The sequence below is a fragment of the Rhinolophus sinicus genome, chromosome 1 (assembly GCF_057876585.1).
Source record: "Rhinolophus sinicus isolate RSI-liver-muscle chromosome 1, RSI-T2T, whole genome shotgun sequence".
In the NCBI taxonomy this organism is placed as follows: Eukaryota; Metazoa; Chordata; class Mammalia; order Chiroptera; family Rhinolophidae; genus Rhinolophus; species Rhinolophus sinicus.
In genome coordinates, this window is record NC_142501.1 from 130,306,990 (window position 1) to 130,327,280 (window position 20,291).

Sequence of the window (20,291 nt, forward strand, 5' to 3'; positions counted from 1 at the left end):
GCATGTAATCATTTACTGTCACACTTCTCTCTAATATTTAATGTATATCACTCATATTTTATAAGTACGACATGTATCTCAGAAGCAGAGACTGTAGATATTATATGTCTTTATTCTCCTACCTTCTGAGGTACTTAGATCAAAGGAACTAAATCTTTCATTCTAATTTGATAACTCACAAGCTTGTAACATGTTATAATGTTTGGAAGATCTCAGTAAAACTAAACTCTAGTTATCTATAAATTGTTTGTGTTTAATGCTTCATTAAAAAATAAAATCCAATTCAAATTTTATTAGTATGATCCTTTTCTTCCATGTCTAGTAGACTCAGGGAATTATTATCGCTGTATTGAAATTTGGCCCTCAGGATCGCTTCCAAAGAGGAGGTCCCCTCATTGGGTACCATGAAGCGGTCCTTGGACTTCTGTGTACTGCCATTCCTGTAAACAAGAGAGGACTAGTCCTCAGACCACATCCTTGAGGTTCATGACCTGTTTCTTTCTACTTATATGATTTCCTTTGTGGTTGCTGGTGTCCAGTACATGGCCAACAGGTTAAAATAATACTCACTGTATTTCCGGCTTAAAGGAATCTGAAAATCCCAAGTGAAAGGAATTAGAATAAAATTGTGGCCTCTCCCTTTACCTTATTTTTCATAACCAGTTCAGCTATGAATCAGTGGGTCTCAAAACCAGTCAGAGAAAAAGTGCCCTCTGGGATTGGTAAACAACAAAATATTTCTTAAAAATGTTTTTTAATTGAGAAAACTCAGAATCATGCCACCTCCTATAGTAGAGACTATTAAGCATATGATTGTGTGTGTGCTGCCCTAACCTGTATTTGGGGAGTGTCAGTTGCCTTTCACAAGGGAAAGCATATGCTCTATAAGGCCTTTCTCCTGGACGTCTGTGCCCTATGTGTGCAGCTGCCCTCAGAACTAGCAGGAAGGAGCAGAAGTCACTTTTCATTTTCATAACGTCACACTTTATATAGCTATGAATAGAAAAGGGGAGTGTTACTCATACTTTAAAACAGATTGCTGTCTTTCATACATAATAAAAATAGAACTTATTTTTTCTAATGAGAACTTAAATTGTTTTATTTCAAAATCCACAAGATGTATACCTACAACATAGTATGTATTTTCTTCTTAAATATAATTTTAACCTTTAATTTTTAAAATTTTATCTTAATATATTGATTGTTGTTTCTAATTATATCTACTGTTATTGAAATTCAGATAACAAAAATGTTAAGAAAATGTTTCCCCTGTTCAGTTTTCTAAAGTTCACTACTAGGAACAGTACGCTGAATATTATTTCAGACATTTTCTTGCACCTTTAAAATTTATCTTTTAAAAAAATTATAAAGTAATATAAACATTTAAACAGTATAGAAGGAATAATTTTTTTAAAGTCTCTCATTCATTACCACATTTCTTCATTTGTATGCCCTTCGAGACATTATTTTTTATTATTCAAGTACATATATGTATACTGTCATCTTCATTTTCTGCAAGAATTAAACTATTTTGGAGGACTCTTCTCTATCTCACTACAAAGGGATATATCTTGGGTGGCTAGTTAGGGGGTTTTTTGTAATTAAAACCATTTGCAGATAAAAATATGTATGTATATTTGCACACATGTGTAAGTTAATTTGTAGGGTAAATATCAAGAAATTCCTGGATCAACAGGTAAACATTTAAAATTTTGACAATTATTACCATTTTAATACAACAACATATAAGAATGTATTTGTTTCCTTAACTCTTGCATATACCTTGTGTTATTGGTATTTTTTATGCTTTATATCACTTATGCTTTGATACCATTTTAAATGATGCTAGACATCATTTATTGAGCAATTAGTACTTATGGGCAGTGTTCTACATGCAGGGAGCGCAGCAGTGAATACAACAGAAAAAAATCCTGCCCACATGGAGTTTCCATTCTAGTGAGAAGAAACAATAAAATATAACATAAAATATTATGTCAGTTGGTGATGAGTATTCTAAAAAGACATAAATTATAGGAGAGAGTGGAATGTGCTCTTGTGGTGGGGAGGTCTATAAATTTAAATAGGGTAGTCACAGAAGACCTCTCTAAGGAGGTGAAACAGCCATGCACAAAGAGCATTCCACGGGGAGTGACATGAGTACGAAGGCCTAGAGGCAAGCAGCCAGTGTATCTGGAATGGAGTAGAAGATGAAGTCAGAGTACGGAGGAGCAGGAGCCAGCTCATGAAGGGCCTTTGCATCGCAGTGAATGAGGTGGGAAGCCATAGACGGTTTACAAAGAACAGTGACAAGATGTAGACGGATTTCTTCATCTGCTATATTGTGAACTGACTGTAGGAAGGCAAAGATGGAAGCAAGAAGAACAGACAGCCAATGACAATATTCTCGGTGAGAGATGACAGTGGCTTAGAGCAGGGAGGTAGTGGTGGATAGTTGGTTGTACGTGGTCAAATGCTGAATACATTTTAAGGTATTTTTCTCTCTATGTGGGGAGGAGGAGAGAAAAAAGGGTGTCAAAACTGACACCACGATTTTTGGCCTGAGTAACTAGAGGAATAGAATTGTCATTTACTGAAATAAAAAGGACTGAGAGGATCCAGACTTGGGGTTTGGATATGGCAAGTTCACCTGTTAGACATCCAAATGGAGATGTCAAGTTGGTCATGCAAGTATGGACTTCAGAGGAGAAACTTGGGCTGGGATAGAAAGCAAAGAGTCATTTAATGGTATTTAGAGCCATGAGACAGATTGCAGTCTGAGAGATGGAAGGAAAAAACAGAAAAGTAGCAGTCCTTGAGTTAGAAAGAAAACCAAGAGAGAGAGTCAAGAGAACAGATTTGTTTTGAAAAGGAGAGGGTGGTGAATTATGTCAAATGCTGCTAGTAGGTCAGATAAGAAAAGGGTTGATAATTGTCATTGGATTTAACGCTGCAAAGGTTCTTCACAATCATGACAAGAACGGTTTTGTGACTGAAGTGGGTTTCAGAGAAAACAGGAAGAAATAAATAGGAAGTAAGTGTAGGCAGCTTTTTAAAGAAACTTTACAGTAAAGGGGGACCGAGGTATAGAATTTGGAAAGGTGGAATTTAATCAGACTTGGGAGTTTAGCCACAGTAGGGCTTTTGAAGTCAGAGTAAGGCTAGAGAGTTGAGTGTATGTACGAGTTGACAATATCATAATGATATAAGATTAAAGTAAGTTTCTCTTTGATTAGTGAGGTTGAGCATCTTGTTAAATGTTTATTGACCATTCATATTTGTGTGTGTGTGAATTGCCTTTTTGCATATTCCTTCTGGGTGGTTTATCTTTTAAGAATTCTCTAATTTATAAGGTAACAGCCTTTGGTAACATGTACTGCAAATATTTTTCACAGTTTGTCATTTGTCTTCGACTTTAACTTTTTTCTATGTATAATTACGGATTTTGTGTCATGCTTATATTATAGTACCCTTCTTATTCTAAGACTTCTATTACTTTTATGGTGTTTTTTTAATCTTTGATTCATGTAAATTTCATTTTGGTTAAAGTTGTGGGGTGGGAATCTGATTAGCAAGACTTCCATATGTTTGAGGGATCTACTTCTGGATTCTATTCAAGTTCTTTGATAGTCTGTCTATCTCTGTACCAGTATAAACCTGTACCGATTTCTATAGCTTTCAGATACATTTCCTATCTGGTATGGGTAATCCATGTTCTCCTATCACAATAATTACTATTCTTTTTCTGAATTTTCTTGAATATTTTTGTATTTGTTTTCCCAGAAAATAATATTAACAATATATATTGAGCACTTATATACAGTACTGTATTAAGTTTTTTGCATCTAGGATTATTGTTATCATTATGATGACCCTACTAGAGACATACTATCATTATCCCATCTTAGAGATGAGAAAACTGAGGCATGAGAAGATTAAATAACATGCCCAAGGTGGCATGACTAGTAAGTGGTGAAGCTGTCATTTGAACCAAACAGTCTGGCTCCAGAGACTGTGCTCTTAACTCTCATTATAAACTTTGGAATCATTTAGTCTAAATCATTTAGATTTAGAATCGAAAATATCATATTAGTATTTGGATCAGAATTGCATTAAATTTATAGATTATTTTAGGTAGAATTAACACCTTTGCAATATGAAATCGTTCTATCCAAAATGAAAGTGTGTCTTCATTTGTTTAAATCTTTTATGACCCTCACTAGAGTGCTAACGTTTTCTTTATGTAGGTCCTCCATGTTTCTTTTTTTGTCTTCATGTGTTATCTTTTGAGTTATTACATATAATTTTTCTCTTATTTTTAGTAGGTTATTGTTTTATTGGAAAGCTATTTTTTCTGTTAAATTCATAGTCATTTACTAGATTTTCTAACTGCTATCTGCTAATAGTTTTTTTGTGATTTTTCTTGAATTTTCTAGAAGCATATCATCTGCAAATCATAATTTTTCTTTCTCTTTCCCAATATTTGTGCTTTTTCTTTTTTAAAAAAATTCTTGTTCCATTAGAATACTGTTAACTAATAATGACAGTAACCATCTTTAGCTTATTAAGGCCTCTGATACATAATTGTTTATCATGATAGCGACTTCAGTTTTCTTTTTATAAGAAAGTATCAGCAAGGAATAGCAAATTTTAGCAAAAGCCTTTCAGTGTCTAGAGAAGTCATGTTGTCTCTCCTTTACTATGTTAATATAGTGTCTTCTCTTATATGTTTCCTAATGTTGAATAATGCTTGATTTATTCTTTTAATGTATTACTAGATTTAATATTTTATTCATGATTTTTACATCAGTGATCACCGGTGAGACTGAATTTATGAATGTGTATATGTGCGTGTGTGTGCTCTTTCTCAGATTTTACTCTTACTGTGCTGGCTTCATAGAAAGAATTTAGGCTCTTTTCATTTTCTTCTCTTTCTACAAAACAACAGAAATATCAGTACTTTGACTATCTGAAGAAATTCCCCTAGGAGAACATCTGGCACTTTTTGGGTGGTTAACTATTTCATAGCTTCCTAAGTTTAGTCTATGGTCTGTCTACCTTTGCTATGTCTTGTGTAATTTCATAAATTCTATAAAATAAGTTTCCGAGAAAGTTATTTCATCCGTGTTTTCAAACTTATTTGCTTCAATTTGTGGAAAATATTTATAAAGTAAGTCTCTAAGGTCTTTTCTAGTTATAACTACTTTTCTATTTGCATTTTAATATTGTATATTTGTGCCTCTCAATTTTTTTTATAGGATTAAGTGGGCTAGCAGTTTATCTATTTCATTGATTCTTTAAAGATCTGGCTGTTGGATTGATTTATTAATTATATGGCTTCTCTACTTTCTGACTCAGTTTCTGCATTTGTATTTTTAATCTCATCATCGCACTTTATTTGTGTTTTTCCTTACTGTCTGTATTCCATAAGTAACAAGTCATATAAATTAAAAAGCATCTTTTCTATAAATGCAGATTTTACCTATGAAGGAAATCTTAGTTAATAATTTAATGCGAATTATCTCAGTCCAGATACTTTCCTCACATAAAGAACCACCTGTTCCTAGGACTGAATTTGCTTTAATCTGCTAAGAACTTTGCTGTTGAACTGTTTCATCTACCTCTTTGTGAGTTATATTAGCATGGGCTGAAATTAGCTCACTGAGTGAGTGGGAGTCTTGATAAGACAGGGAAGGGGAAGGAAATTGGGATGGCTCTTGTCGGGGGCATATAGACAGACGACATATGGAGAATGGAGGAAAGGCCAGAACAAAAACTGAGAAAGTACCAAAGACAAATCCCATGAATACTTAGTGATTTTTGTGAAATGAGAGAGGAGGGAAAATAAGCACTAGGATGCTGTGCATGATGGCAACCCTCCCTCCTGCCTTTCCCTCTCAGCGTTCTCTGGTAACAGCTTGTATCTGGAGGCATTAAGAGCCACCAGCCCTTTTTACAGGGTAAATTTCAGAATCATTGACTTCATTGGACTTAGAGTAAGTTAAAATTATTTTGAAAATGTAAAACGAGGCTATCGTTGTTCAATTTAATAGGCACCCTAGATTTTAGATATTACCTAGAGAGGGATTTAAAAACTCTTCCCCCAAATTTGCTAAACCATTAGTATTGATTAAAACCTAACATATTCATGGTGTTTAGAGCACTCTGAAAATCATTGATGCTTATTTTTTAAAGGATTTACATTAAAATTAAATAATATACACATTGTATGTTATTTATTATATTACTTACATGTTAAATATGTATATCATTACATTATAATCTTTATTATACAGTAAAATACATATAGATAGTTAATTAATATTATATATAAATTAGGTCAAAAGCCAGAATAGCAAATACTTACAGTGGGTACTGAGTGTAGTATTTATAGACAACGTGCACCCCTCTTTTCTGGAGTAATGTTTGCAGTTTTCTGTAACCCTATGAATTGTGACATGACTTCTCCTTTCCATTGCATGTGCTAATTTACCAGTCTTCTGGTTATCACTGTAGTTTTGCCTTCATTTTCTTCAATTATCAGTAGCACTTAAGTATACTGACTTATTTCTTCATTAAGAAAAAAAGAAGTGTGGCCCCACATTCAATTCAACAAATAATCCTCTACCTACTATGTGGAAGGCAGTTTGCCAGGGATTCTGTTTAGAATAAAAACAATATATTGTGACGCTATTTTTGTCCTAGATGATGTTAAAGAACAATGGAAATACTTATTCAGTTTCTCCACCTTTATCTTCATATTTCAGAGCATTTGTGCCTAAATTGTGTTGCTCTCAGTATAGTGCAAACATGTAAAATATTCTACTTAATCAAACTATAATCCATTATTCTGGAGAACATGATTCAGAGTGTATGTTTTTCTAAGTGTTTCTTAAATTATGACAGTAGGTTATTCTGATATATGTAGAACAATTGGTTAGAAGTAGTCTGTTAGTTTTTAAGGATCAGTCTTATGTCTTTTTTCTAAAAGAGATTTTATCATTCTTTTCTGCCGTGCAGATGAGTGTGTGTTTGGGAGTTTGGTAGGAATGAGTGGGGCATGGTTAAGCGTGTATTAATGGCAAAACGTAATCAGAACTTCCTCTTTTCAGAAAAAAAAAGCCTTTGTACACCCGAAAATATGTTGAAACATGGCCTTAGCCTGTCGCTTTAATCAACACGTGCCCCAGTTATCACCTGCCGGGAATGGAAAACCTGAGAGTGCAGTGTGTCTCCTCCTTCCCCCTCCCTCAGTCTCCTCCTTATACGAGCTTAATTTGTTATTCGTAGCTACAATAAACAGTGTACGGTACGGTTCCCTATTTATAAAGCATTGCGATGATCTTGCTTTTATCTTAATGACAAGTTGAGATTGTATAATTCTTTTTTTAAACTCTAGTCATCTAATTCTTTTAGTATAATTGTACATTACTTAAGAAACAGATGTTTGCATGGGAGTTTAATTTGCGCAGTTGATGTGGTGCTGCATGCAATCAAGTGCAAGAATATGCTATGTGAAGTCTTTTAGAGGTTTATTAACTATAATGATGATGTTGCCCCATGGTATACTGTTTGTGTATTATTATGAGATTTTAATGGTTAAATTCTTCAGTCATTTGAAAACGTTTTCAGTGGCAAATTGTTAAGTATGGAATTCCAGGGCCCCAGGATAAGCTAAACACAAAAATACGAGTTTAAGAGTATTTATCATTAGTGCAACAATTTTCAGTCAGGAGGGCTTTATACATAGCAGCTAAAGAATATGGACTACGGAGGCAGGCAGACCGGGATTTGAATCCAGCTCTACAACTTAATAGCTACATGACCGCAGGTTATCCAGCTACTCGCTCTATATGTGTGTGTGTTGTTGTTGTTGTTGTTACTATAAAAGGCAGATATAATAGTACCTACTTCTTAGGAATTGTAAAGATGCAGTGAGATGATGATGATGATGATGATGATGATTATGGTGATGATGGTAGCAGACACTTCTATAGTCTTTACTTAGATCAATGTGTGCAGAACACTGATCTAAGCTCAATATGTTTTTCTGCCATTATCTCCTCATGACCACATTATGCAGTGTGGATGCTGTTGTATCTGGCATTAGCTGTTAGCAAACAATACCCACGAGAACTGTACCACTAAGAAGCCAGGGTGTCCTTGGCCACACTTTGGTGATGATAAGACTGCATTCAAAATGTTACCATTTTCTATTGAAATTTAAATTTATATCGTGTATTGTAAAATGTATTTAAAGATTTTAAAATTATTTACTTTTTCTGGTTTCCTTTATCTTTGCTTTCTTGGAATGTTATTATTTTAATTAAATCTCAGAACCAAAAGTTGACGACCACCTGTGATTGTTAAGACCATACCACTCTTTAAACAAACTATATTTATTATATGTCTTAGCCAAAGGTTAAGCAGTATAAAGGTATGGCAGCAGATGGGCAGACAATTGAAATAACTGACACTCTTTAGTGTAAATACATTTTCCAGATCTTTGGCTACCAGAATTTATCAAGGGCCTGCATTATTCTCTGTACTTTCGATGCGTGGGCCGTATTTTTAAAATCAGCTCTGTAGCTCCACAGAAGGAAAGATCCAGAAACACAAGGAAGCTTGCCTGTTATCTAAGTTACGATAGTCAATATAAGTGATTTTTCACTTCTTTTTCTCGCAGCTAAGTGACTGTGAAGCAGAAGACAGTGAGAAGCCTTGGAAAATAGTTATTGGTCTTCTTCCCATCTTAGCCAATAAAATGTATTGCTTTTTCTTTTATTTTTCAAGTTTTGTACCATATATTCAGAACATACTTTGGGAAAATTTATAGTCTTCCATATCACAATAGTGGCTTATACTGGGGCCCCAGAAGGAGTTTTTCTAGAGTCCTAGAAAGTGGCAGGTGTTCTCGAAGAGTCCTTTGGGCTGTAGTTGACTCGCAAGCAGAATAAAACACCTGCAGCTCAGGGTAAAGAGAACTTAGTGAAAAATATGAAGCAGGCAAGTTCATGTTTGAACCATAATGAACATAGGTCTGAAAGCCTAATTATTAGGAAAGTTTCATGCTCCAAATTCTCTAATAAGTGTGCATGCTAAATATACAATCTTGAGTCAACCAAACAACCTACAACTAACAAAATTGATAAGGATTAAATTACAGTATTATATTATTAAAAGGCAAGAATAGCACCAATATAAAACCATGGTCAACTCAAGATACTAAAGAAGCACTAAAACCTTCCTTCACCAAATAGTAAGAATTTCAACTATCCATGCATGTCTAAGCATAGTGAGAGCTTCACAATGAGCCAGTGTGGTGGCCAGATCTAGTGGAATACAGAATCAATTAATCCTCAGTAAACACTAGAAGTGTTCTAATTTTAGTAAGTAGCATAATAAATGACTATGTACCACACCAACTTTAAATGACTTTAGAAAGTCATTCAGTGGGTTACTAATAAAGAGCCTTTGAAAATAAAAATGGAAGTTAGTAACATTGTGCATTATTTGCCAGTAAGAGTCCTCACTCAAATACATACACACCATACACACACACACACACACACACACACACACACACACACACACACACTTCCATCTTACTCTCAGTTAAAGGCTCATCAGTAAACCCTTGTTCCAACTGTGGACCATCCTTTAGAATCATTCCCTTTACCCACATAAACAGTTTCACAATTTACTCCGTTCATAGTGTGGCTGGACTACAAGGAATTCCCCATGTTTCCATAATTAGCTACTTAATAAGTTTTCCCTTTGACTCAGCACTTCCACCCCTACTGATATATCTGGCAAAAGTGTTTAAGGAATGGCGAAAGATACATTTATAAGAAAATTTATTATGACATTGTTGCTAATGTTTAAACACTGGAAATAAACTACATTTTATCAATAAATGATTGGTTAAATTATATTTGTACAATGAAATGCTGTGTAGCCATTCAGAGAAAAATGAGAAAGCTCCACATATACCCACATTAAGAAAGTTTCCAAGATATGTTATTAAGTGGTAAAAAACTAAGGGGCAAATCAGTATAATGTGATCCCACATGTGTGTATTAAATACGCATACATATATTAATATGTAGGATTTGCATTAAATACAAGATAACGTGTGTATCAGATGAGGTCTGTGTTACAATTAAATAGATAAGGTATATAAAATGATTAGCATCATGCCTACCTAGTGCATTAATTAATGAAATTTGCTGTTACTGTTACCTTTAAAGAGAGAAAAACTCAGGGAAGAGGGGCTTTTACATGTTTTGTATGGTCTGAATTTTTTTTCAATGAACATGTATTACTTTTATAATAAAATCAGAGAGAAAATGATTTGCTCTTGGGAAAAGATCTGGAAAAATGTATTCACACTAAAGTATTAATGTCACAAGAAGACTTTATATTTTTCTTATGACACAAGATGTTGAAGAATTCCTAATGGGGCCAAAGGGTAACTGCAGTAGTCTTTTGGACACGGGGATCTTCCCAAGGTCTGTAAGAGCAGTTTTGGAGGTTTGGGGTTATTTGTACTCACTCACCTTGATATGTACATCCATACTTTTTATTGTATTTCTTCTTTCGTCTTCTTAGGGTCTATGTGTGTATTTATATGGGAAGAGGAATATATATGTATATCATTTAAGCATTTAGGTGATTCTCTTCTTTCAAGAATGGTTGGAAAATTTTAAGGAAGAAATGGAAAAAACAACTGGAAGTAATTGCTGAGTTATCTAAACAAAGCAAAGCTTCCTTTTTCTCCTTTCCTCTCAATCTTATCCTAGTAAGAATCACCCTGCAAATAGTTGAAAAGAGGTAGTCCAGTGACTGTACCCAATGAGGTACTAAATAATTATCCCATTAGAATGATTATTACAAGGACACTGAAGGAAAAATGCTGAGTATACTATATTATTTGTTTTAGAGAATTTTACTCTCAACTATTACTCATGATTCTATGAGCTATAGTTATTCAGAAGAATTATACATTTTTACAATGATGGTATGAAATTTTATTGAAATTCACTAAAATATGGAAAGGTTTCCCATTTGAAATTTCTGACTGTCAATTATTTTTTTCAGAATGACAGGCATATAAGTGTTATTTAAATTATGCCTTAAAATTATGTAGAAATTTGTATAAATTGGTTGTTTCTGAAGTCAGTGAGGATTAATATGAAATGCAGGGGGCTTAACTGCCAATCTGAAAATACTTTTCTTATGATAAATTTGATGATATATTGCTATTTTATTAGGAGAGAGAGACTATTTTCTTAAATTGTGATACTTTAAAGATTTGAAGCCCTAATTGTACATAAACAGTATCATGTAGAATAAGCTCATTATGATTAGAGAGGATTTTAATACCGTGTTCAGGAGCACAGAATATGAAACCAGACTGCTAGGGTCAAATCCTGGCCCTGCCAATTCCTAGTTGTATGATCTTGAACAAGTTACTTATCTTCCCAGTGTCTTGGTTTCCACTTCTGTAAAACAGGGATGTAAGTAACAGTTGGTAGATACTCTGTTTCATCGGGTTGCTATAAGGATGTAAAAATTAAATAAGTTACTATTTATAAAATACTTGTACATGTAGTAAGTATTCAATAAGTATAGCTACTGAAAGAAATATTGAATCATAATCTGTTTTAAATACTTTAAAATTTTTATTTTTACTGAAATGTAAAAACTGATTTTTATACTAGTTGGTTTTGATTATTTTTTTCTTATTTTGTTTTACAGTTACAAATTATAATACTGTGGTAGAAACAAATTCAGATTCAGATGATGAAGACAAACTCCATATTGTGGAAGAAGACAGTATTACGGATGCTGCAGATGGTGAAGGGGGTGTGCCAGAAGATGATCTGCCAACAGACCAGACAGTGTTACCAGGGAGCAGCGACAGAGAAGGGAATGCGAAGAGCTGCTGGGACGATGATGGCAAGTTTAAATTTTTTTTTTTATTCTGTTCTCTCGATTCTTTAAAAAGAAAATCTAAACTGAAAAGATAAATTGGATAAAAATTTCGAAATGATTTATAAATTTATTCTCTGTTAATCGATAGAAGGTATCCTTCTATTTATCTTTTTTGGTAGATTATGAGGTAGAATAATAAAGTTATTTTGACCATATATACAATGCATATAATATGTTAAATTCTAGTCATTTTTTTTAAAGAATCAAGCTTTCCATATACTGTTGATAAAATTGAACCTATCTTTAATTTCATACTAGAACCTCAAATTAAGAATCTTAGAAACCAATAAATTATATTTTAGTACAGTAAAATTGAATAATATAATGTGCAAAAAATCCCAAACACAGATAAAACATTAGTGTATTTTTAATGTTCATAAGCCAGCCTGTCCCCCTCCCTGCCTCCCTTTCTCTCTCTCCATCTCCATATACATATGTGTGTGTGTGTGTGTGTGTGTGTGTGTGTGTGTAACATCATATATATAGATACAGATAAATATAGATGTAGATGTAGATATATGGCATCTAAATCTAAGAGAGGAGAAGTCCTAAAAGAGTTTCTGAATGAAACAGTGCTGGTTTTGAGTTATAGACCATCAGTAGAGGTTAGTTAGGTAAAGGACAGGGAATAGAAGGTGCTTCAAGCAGATGACACAATATACATGAAACCACAGAGGTTTGAACAAATTGTGAGATCAGAGAAGTAAAACTGGAAAAGAATAGGAAGCGCATTGTGTGCTACTTCAAGGAATTTGAACTTAATCCTGGAAGCTATGAGAATAACATCATTGATACGTAATTTTGAAATAAGTCTGGTAGCAAATATGGAAAAGAATTTTAGAAGAAGGAGTCAGAGGCAGGAGGTAGTGCCTTCAGTAAGGAGCCTATAATAATTCAGGCAACGATAAGGGTTTTCGAACTAAAGAAGTAACCCTTGGGATTGGAATAAAGGGAGAGATTTGACAGCAATGTAGGAGGTAGAACATATAAGATTTGGTTGATTTTTATGTGGAAGGTAACTGACAGGGAAGGACTGGCGTGGCTTCTGGGTTTCCGGAAAATAGAACCCAGAAAAGTTAAATTGTTTATTTTATTATCATAACTGGTTAATGGCAGGACTATTAGCCCATTAACCTTTAATACTGAGCTCAAAACTTTTGGGAGCAAGAGTTTAACGTATTTCCTGTTTGTGGCTGGAATTGATCCATCAATGTAGTTGATTCAAAGTCAATATGGAAGCAAAAAGGAAATTATTTCTCTGGAAAAGGGGGGAGATAAGAAGAATGAGATAGATGGAGGTAAAAGAAGAAGAAGAAGAAGAAGAAGAAGAAGAAGAAGAAGAAGAAGAAGAAGGAGGAGAAGAAGGAGGAGAAGAAGGAGGAGAAGAAGGAGGAGAAGAAGGAGGAGAAGAAGGAGGAGAAGAAGGAGGAGAAGAAGGAGGAGAAGAAGGAGGAGAAGAAGGAGGAGAAGAAGGAGGAGAAGAAGGAGGAGAAGAAGGAGGAGAAGAAGGAGGAGAAGAAGAAGAAGAAGGGAGAAGAAGAAGAAGGGAGAAGGAGAGAAGAAGAAGAAGAATCAATGAACAGGTTCTGTTTCTGAAAATATGTTGGGATAGATTATTTGGACTAACACTGAAAATAACTAATGTTAGATTTAAAAATAAATAAGTAAATCTTTTTGAAATTTTAAAGAGCTAACTAGATAGTGAGCAACAACAGATCAAAATCTAAGTGAAGATAGGAATCCATACAGATAAGCAGAGCACAACATAGAAGCCTTTGGGGCCTTAAGGACATTTGCCTAACCAGGCTAATGTAAGATGTGGTTTTCAGGCCTCTGAGGAGAAACAAAGCCTTGGACCACCAAAAAGTTTAATAGCAGATCCTCCCGTAGTATGAATTGCATCTTGACTTTATGATGAACCAAAAGCAAACCCTCTGCCATCCCTACCATCCTTAGGAGTTAACAGACAAAATTACCTTGGTTAGGAACTGGGGGAGTGGAAAATTGTCTCTGAGGAATAGTCTTGGGCTTTGACTCATAACTCAAATTCACATCACTGGGTAGCCTGGTAAATCTCAAGCCATAATTGAGTTTAAATTGAAATGAATGCTAATATCCATAGGCACCAAGAAGAAGCAAATACAACTCTTTTGGAGAAACATACCTTCATCCTACCACTATAGTTATAGACGTCTCCCAGATAACTTCGCAAGAGGACAGCAACTTGAGTGAGAATTACTAGGAGCAAAAGGAAGCAGAAATTGACTCATAAAGACTTTTAATTACTAGAGTTATCTCATATAGATTATAAAATGACTGTCATATTTAAAGAAAAAGTTGGCAAGCTTGAAATTACCCACTCCAATAGAATAAAATATAACCAACAGATTTTAAGAAGAACCAAATGGAACTTCTAAAAATGAAAAAATAAAATAATAGAAATTCAAAACGATGGATTTAACAGTAAAATAAACAGATTGAAGAAAGAATTAATGAATTAGAATATGGGGGAAATTATACTAAATGCAACTCAGAGAGACAAAGATAGAAAAATAAATAAATAAAAGATAGAAAAATAATAAAGAAATGAAGGATAGAGTTAGAAAGTCCAGTATATATCTTAATTCTAGGAGGAGAGAGAATAGGAAACCAGCAATATTGAAGAAATAACGGATAGATTTTTTCAGAATCAATGAAGAACCAAGCCACAAATCAAGAAGCCCAACAAATTTCAAAAAGGATAAATAACATTATGGTGAAATTGCAGAGCACTCATGACAAAAACAAAACTCTTAAAAGTAAACCCAAGAAAGCAGATTATATTTCAGAGAGTGACAGACTGACAGCTAAATTCTCAATAACAACCTCTGACAGCTAAATTCTCAATAACAACAATGGTAACCAGACATACTAAAATGATGTCTGTCAATATACTTAGCAAAAATATCTTTTAAGAAAAAAGGTGAAATAAGGCAATTATTTCAGACAAGTTGCAGCCGATGAAAACAGAAAATTTGTTATCAGTAGACTCTTACTAAAATAAATTTTAAGGCATATATTTTAGGCATGAGGGAAAAAATCTTTGATAGAAAGTCTGAGATGTAACAAGAGCAGAGAAAGTAACATACATGGTCTGACAATTAGGTTCGCAAACTCATCCTAGAAAAAGTTCTACAAACCTCATTGCTGAATATCACTATGGCCACCTTCGAAGTACTCCCCTTGGGAAGCTATGCACCGATGCCAGCGCCTAGTCCACCCTTCAAAGCGATTTTGGAACTCTTTTTCTGGAATGGCCGTCAGAGCTGTCATTGTTGCACAAGTTCATGAACTTCGTTGTCAGACCTTGTATAAGTAAAAATAGATAAATACATAGTATTTCCTATGAAATACTAACCAAAAAAGCATGTGTAACTGAAATTAATTTCAGATGATGTCGACTTTAAGGATAAAAGCATTATTATAGATAATAGGATCACTTTATAATGATGAAAGATTAAATTCACTAATAAGATATTATTTTAAATGTCTTTGTATCTAATAACAAAGCCTAATATATATATATATGTATATAAACATATACATATATACATATACATATATATGAATGAAAAATAGGCAGTCTACAAAGAGAAAAACAGAAATCTACATTGTAGAAGATTTAACACACCTCGGTTAGTCATTGATAGAAAACCAGTGAGGATATAGAAGATTCAAAAATAAGTAAGATATATAAACAATGTACTTAGTAACTGCAAAATAAATACATTTTCAAGTATGGAGTATTTTTAAAAATCGAACACATACAGGGTAATAAAGCAAATCTCAACAAATTTCAAAAGATAAAGTCATACAGAGTATGTTCCTTGAACACGATATAATTAAGCTAGAAAATAATAAGATAAATAGAAAATTATGTTTGGAAATTTTAAGAAACACACTTTTGAATGTATGTTCATGGGTCAATAAAGAAATCGTAGTGAAAATGAAATACTTTGAACTGAATGATAAAAATATTACATTTCAAAATTTCTAGGATATGGTTAAAGCAGTTTCTAGAAGAAATGTTAGTCTTAAGAACATATTTTAGAAAAGGTTCTGGCTAAAAGTTAATGAGCTAAGCGTCTGTCTCAGTAACTTAGAAAAAGAACAGCAAACTGAGCTGTTTGAAATTAAAAACCAAAAGGTAAGTAATATAACTTGAAAATAAACCTACAAAAGATTAACATAGGCAAAACTTTATTCTTTAACAGTTTAACAAGATCCAGGGGAAAAAAAGAGAAAATACATAAATAGCCAAAATCAAAATAAAAAGAGGACATAAATACAGATACTACAGATATTGAAAGGTAATAGGGGGTATTGTGAACAAATGGATGCCAATAAACTTTAAAATGAGGATAGGCTATTAGAAATTTTTAACCAAAACTGTGTTAGGAAGAATTAGGAAACATGAATAGTCCTATGACCACTAAAGAAATTGGTGATCAAAAGTATTCCCTCAAAGAGGAGGTGAAGAGATGGAGCAACTCAAACTCTAATACATTGCTCATAGGATTGTTGATGGTATGTCAGTCTGGAAAACAGTTGGGAAGTTTATTATTAAGTTAAATTTATACTTACGTTATGACCCAGCAATCCCACCCCTGGGTATTTTTCCCTTAGGAAATGAAAGCTTAGGTTCACACAAAATATTGTACACTAATGTTTAAAGAAGCTTTATTCATAATTGCCAAAAACTAGAAACAATCCATTGCCCTTCAACAGGTGAAAGGATAAGGAAATCATAGTACATCTGTGCAATGGAATACTACCCAGCAATAAAAAGGAACAAACTATTGATATCAGCAACAACTTGGATGAATATCAAAGGCATTATGCTAAGTGAAAGAAGGTAGTCTCAACAGGTTATATAGTGTATGGTTCCATGTATATGACATTTTCAAAAAGACGAACTATATGCCTGACAGCAAATCAGTGGTTGGTTACCAGGGGCTAGAGGGGGCAAGTATGACTATAAAAGGATGGCAGTTGGGAGTTTTGGGGGATGATGGTGCTGTTCTTCTATGTCCAGATTTTGGTCGTGGTTGCATGAATCTATACGTGTGTTTAAATTCATAGAATTTTATACCAAAATAAAACACAGTAAAATTATCTGTAACATAATTTACATATGTGTATATGTAAATTATGTTTGCAAACTTGTTGCAACGATGTTGCTAACCTTTTTTTAATATCAGAAGGATTATTCATTATGAACTTGTATCAACTGGACAAACCAAGTTTACTATTTGGAAGTTCTGGAAAGGCTGCGTGCAGCTAAACAAAAACAACCCAAACTTTTCACCAATTCATGGCTCTTGAATCACGACAATGAGCCAGTTCACATGGCACTGTCTGTCTGTGAGGGAGTTATTAGCCAGTAAACAAATAACTGTATTGGAACACCCTCCCTACTCACCTGATGCCCCCAATGACTTCTTTCTTTACCTGAAGATAAAGGAAATATTGAAAGGAAGACATTTTGATGACATTCAGGACATCAAGGGTAATACGACAACAGCTCTGATGGCCATTCCAGAAAAAGAGTTCCAAAATTGCTCTGAAGGGTAGACTAGGTGCTGGCATCAGTACGTAGCTTCCCAAGGGGAGCACTTCGAAGGTGTAGTGATATTCAGCAATGAGGTGTGTAGCACTTTTTCTAGGATGAGTTTGTGAACTTAATTGTCCGACCTCATATATGTATTTTGTTTTCTCTCCTACAAAGAAAACTCTAGTCCAGTTGATGCACTGGTAAGTTCTACACGTTCAAGGAGCTAATAATTCCAATTTTAGACAAGTCTTCCAAAGACTAATATAAGAGGCAAGATTCCCCAACTTTTGAAATGAAGCTGCCAGAATCTTGACACCAAACCAGATAAGCATAAGAAAGGAAAGTTATAGACTGATTCAAAACACAGACACAAAAATCCCAAACAAAATATTAACTATACTTTATATATGTTTATACATGTGTGAAATACAAGATCAGAATAACATTTAAACCAATTTAAAAATACTACTTTAACAAATTTAAGTGGAACAATCAAATATTCCTCCCAACAGATACAGAAAAAAACGTTTAGTAAAATTCAGTACTCATGAATGGATAACATAAAAGCTAGCAAACTAGAAATAGAGGGTACTTCCTTGATGTAATGAAGTATGTCTATGTACAGTCTATCACAGACATATTTGGTAAAATGCTGAAAATACTTTCTTTGCAATTGGGAACAAGGTATGTCTAAACAGAAAGAAAATGATAAAAGAAGAAAGCTTGGAAGATCAGGAAGGAAGAAAAAACCTTCATTTGAAGATACATTCCTTTGATAAATAAACTATACTTCTAAACTTATATGAAATGGTGATTCTAAGCTTTTCCTCACCTAGCTTACAAAGAAAATTAAAAGTTATTATGTGCCACACCATGTTCAGAACAGTCTTGCCTCATCAAGTACAATAAACAATAAACATAAAACTGTTTCTTTGATAAAGTTTTGACCAAAGTAAAAAATCAGTATCAGCCACTGAAAACCACAACTCAAGATAATTCTGGCATCCTACCAGGCAAAAAGTATCTTTTCCCATTGCTAGAATTTAAAATGTCTTTGTGAAAGTATACACAGAAGATTATCAGCACTGCCCACTGCTGCAAGACAAGCAAGCCTTGTTGCTAGAATGTTGGATCAGAATCCTCAGTAAATTAATTGAAATCTATGGATATCAAAGTTAGTAACTCTGAATAGTTCATTTAGTTGGTCACCATTAAATGGCCCATAATCATGCATTCCAGTGAAAGTTTATGTCTTCAGATCTGAACAGGGAACTTCTGTCCTGAAATTGCTTTTGTGGCTCAAGATGATCCTTGTGGCTGAATTTGAAAAATTATCTTTCAAATTGGACATGATTGACCAAACAAAGCTGATCCTGAAGCAGAAGCAGAAAACTTGAGTTACCACAAGAAGCATTTACTCTACGGAGCAGTCAAGCTAGTCAGTGGAGCTCCACTCTGTTCATACTCTCAGGTTCTTTTCTTTCATAACTGTCTCCACTGCTGTTCTTGTGTTCTTTACTTTTCTGTGTGTCTTATTAATAAACTACTACCCAATGTAAATAACAAAGAAAACATGTAGGATGTCTTGATCATATCACTATTATAACTTCAAGAAGTTACAAATATGTAAAATTTCCTGCCATTAAATACAAGAGATTAGCAATGTTTCATTAAAAAGTAGAGTAGCTCCAACTTAGGTTTTCAAAAGGAAGTTTAGATGACCAGTTGTTCAAAGAAGAGTTTCTTGTCTAGTTACTTGAGGCTGAGCAAGGAGTAGTAAAGCAAAGGCACTTTACCGTTACTGAGCTAAAGGAAGCCACATCATCTATGACAATTAGCTGTTTTATTATACAGACTTTTAAGAAAAAGGGGAAACAATAAAGTGGTCAGTGGCATTTTGTCGTGCGACAGATCAGCATGTGAAACTAGTACTTACACATCTGTGACACAGTGTGAATCAAAAGTCTTAAAGTCTACTGAAAAATGTAATATGCTATTTAAATGTTAATTGTATACTAATACCTTTAAAAGATATTCTTTTTTGTGAATGAAATCTTAAGTTCGGATCAAGTTCTTAGAAGAAGGATTATATAGAAGCAATATTTTTCTGTAGACATTACATAAACTAGAACATGTTCACTTCCAGAAATAAAATTTTTTAGGTTAATTAAGTGCTGTTGTCTCAAAATACTATCAACGTTAAATTTTCTTTGTAGGGAAGATAGTACAACTTGGCAGTGTTCCAACATATTTATCTTCATCTTACAGGAGCTTCTTGTGGTTCAGCCAAAAACTCGTATGCTTGTGTCAGTTAAACGTTTTTAAATATATACACTGTTACTTTTCAGACACCTGTTTTATAGGCCCCTCATATTTTAGTTTTAAAAATTATGTAAAACTAATCCCATAATTTAATAAAATATTGTTTAATATGCTAGCTATTTCTTTGTTTTGAAATGGATGAATTTTTTAAATGATCCCTAATACTAGTGACTTAAACATTTTTCTGACTTGAAGTTTTTAAAACTCTAGAAATTTACATGTTTAGAAAAACACCAAGGCAAGGAAAACTTCTTTATAATAAAGATATTTAAAATTCTGATCTTATAGTCCATAGCAATAAGGCTGTCTTGGGCACAAGTTATAATAAAATACTGTAAGTAACCTAAGCAAAGAAAACATCATTTACTGTATAACTCAGCAT

At 33.7% G+C, this 20,291-nt stretch overlaps 1 protein-coding gene across 13 annotated transcripts in view; it reads left to right on the forward strand.

Moving 5' to 3' along the window:
• The window catches only part of ZEB1 (zinc finger E-box binding homeobox 1), a 201,222-nt gene that overhangs the window by 134,427 nt on the left and 46,504 nt on the right, over nt 1-20,291 (forward strand). For all 13 annotated transcript variants that reach the window (XM_074324711.2, XM_074324715.2, XM_074324712.2 and 10 more), the window contains one exon: nt 11,758-11,958. In XM_074324711.2, the coding sequence (XP_074180812.1) occupies nt 11,758-11,958 (201 nt within the window). The remainder of the gene's footprint in view (nt 1-11,757; nt 11,959-20,291) is intronic.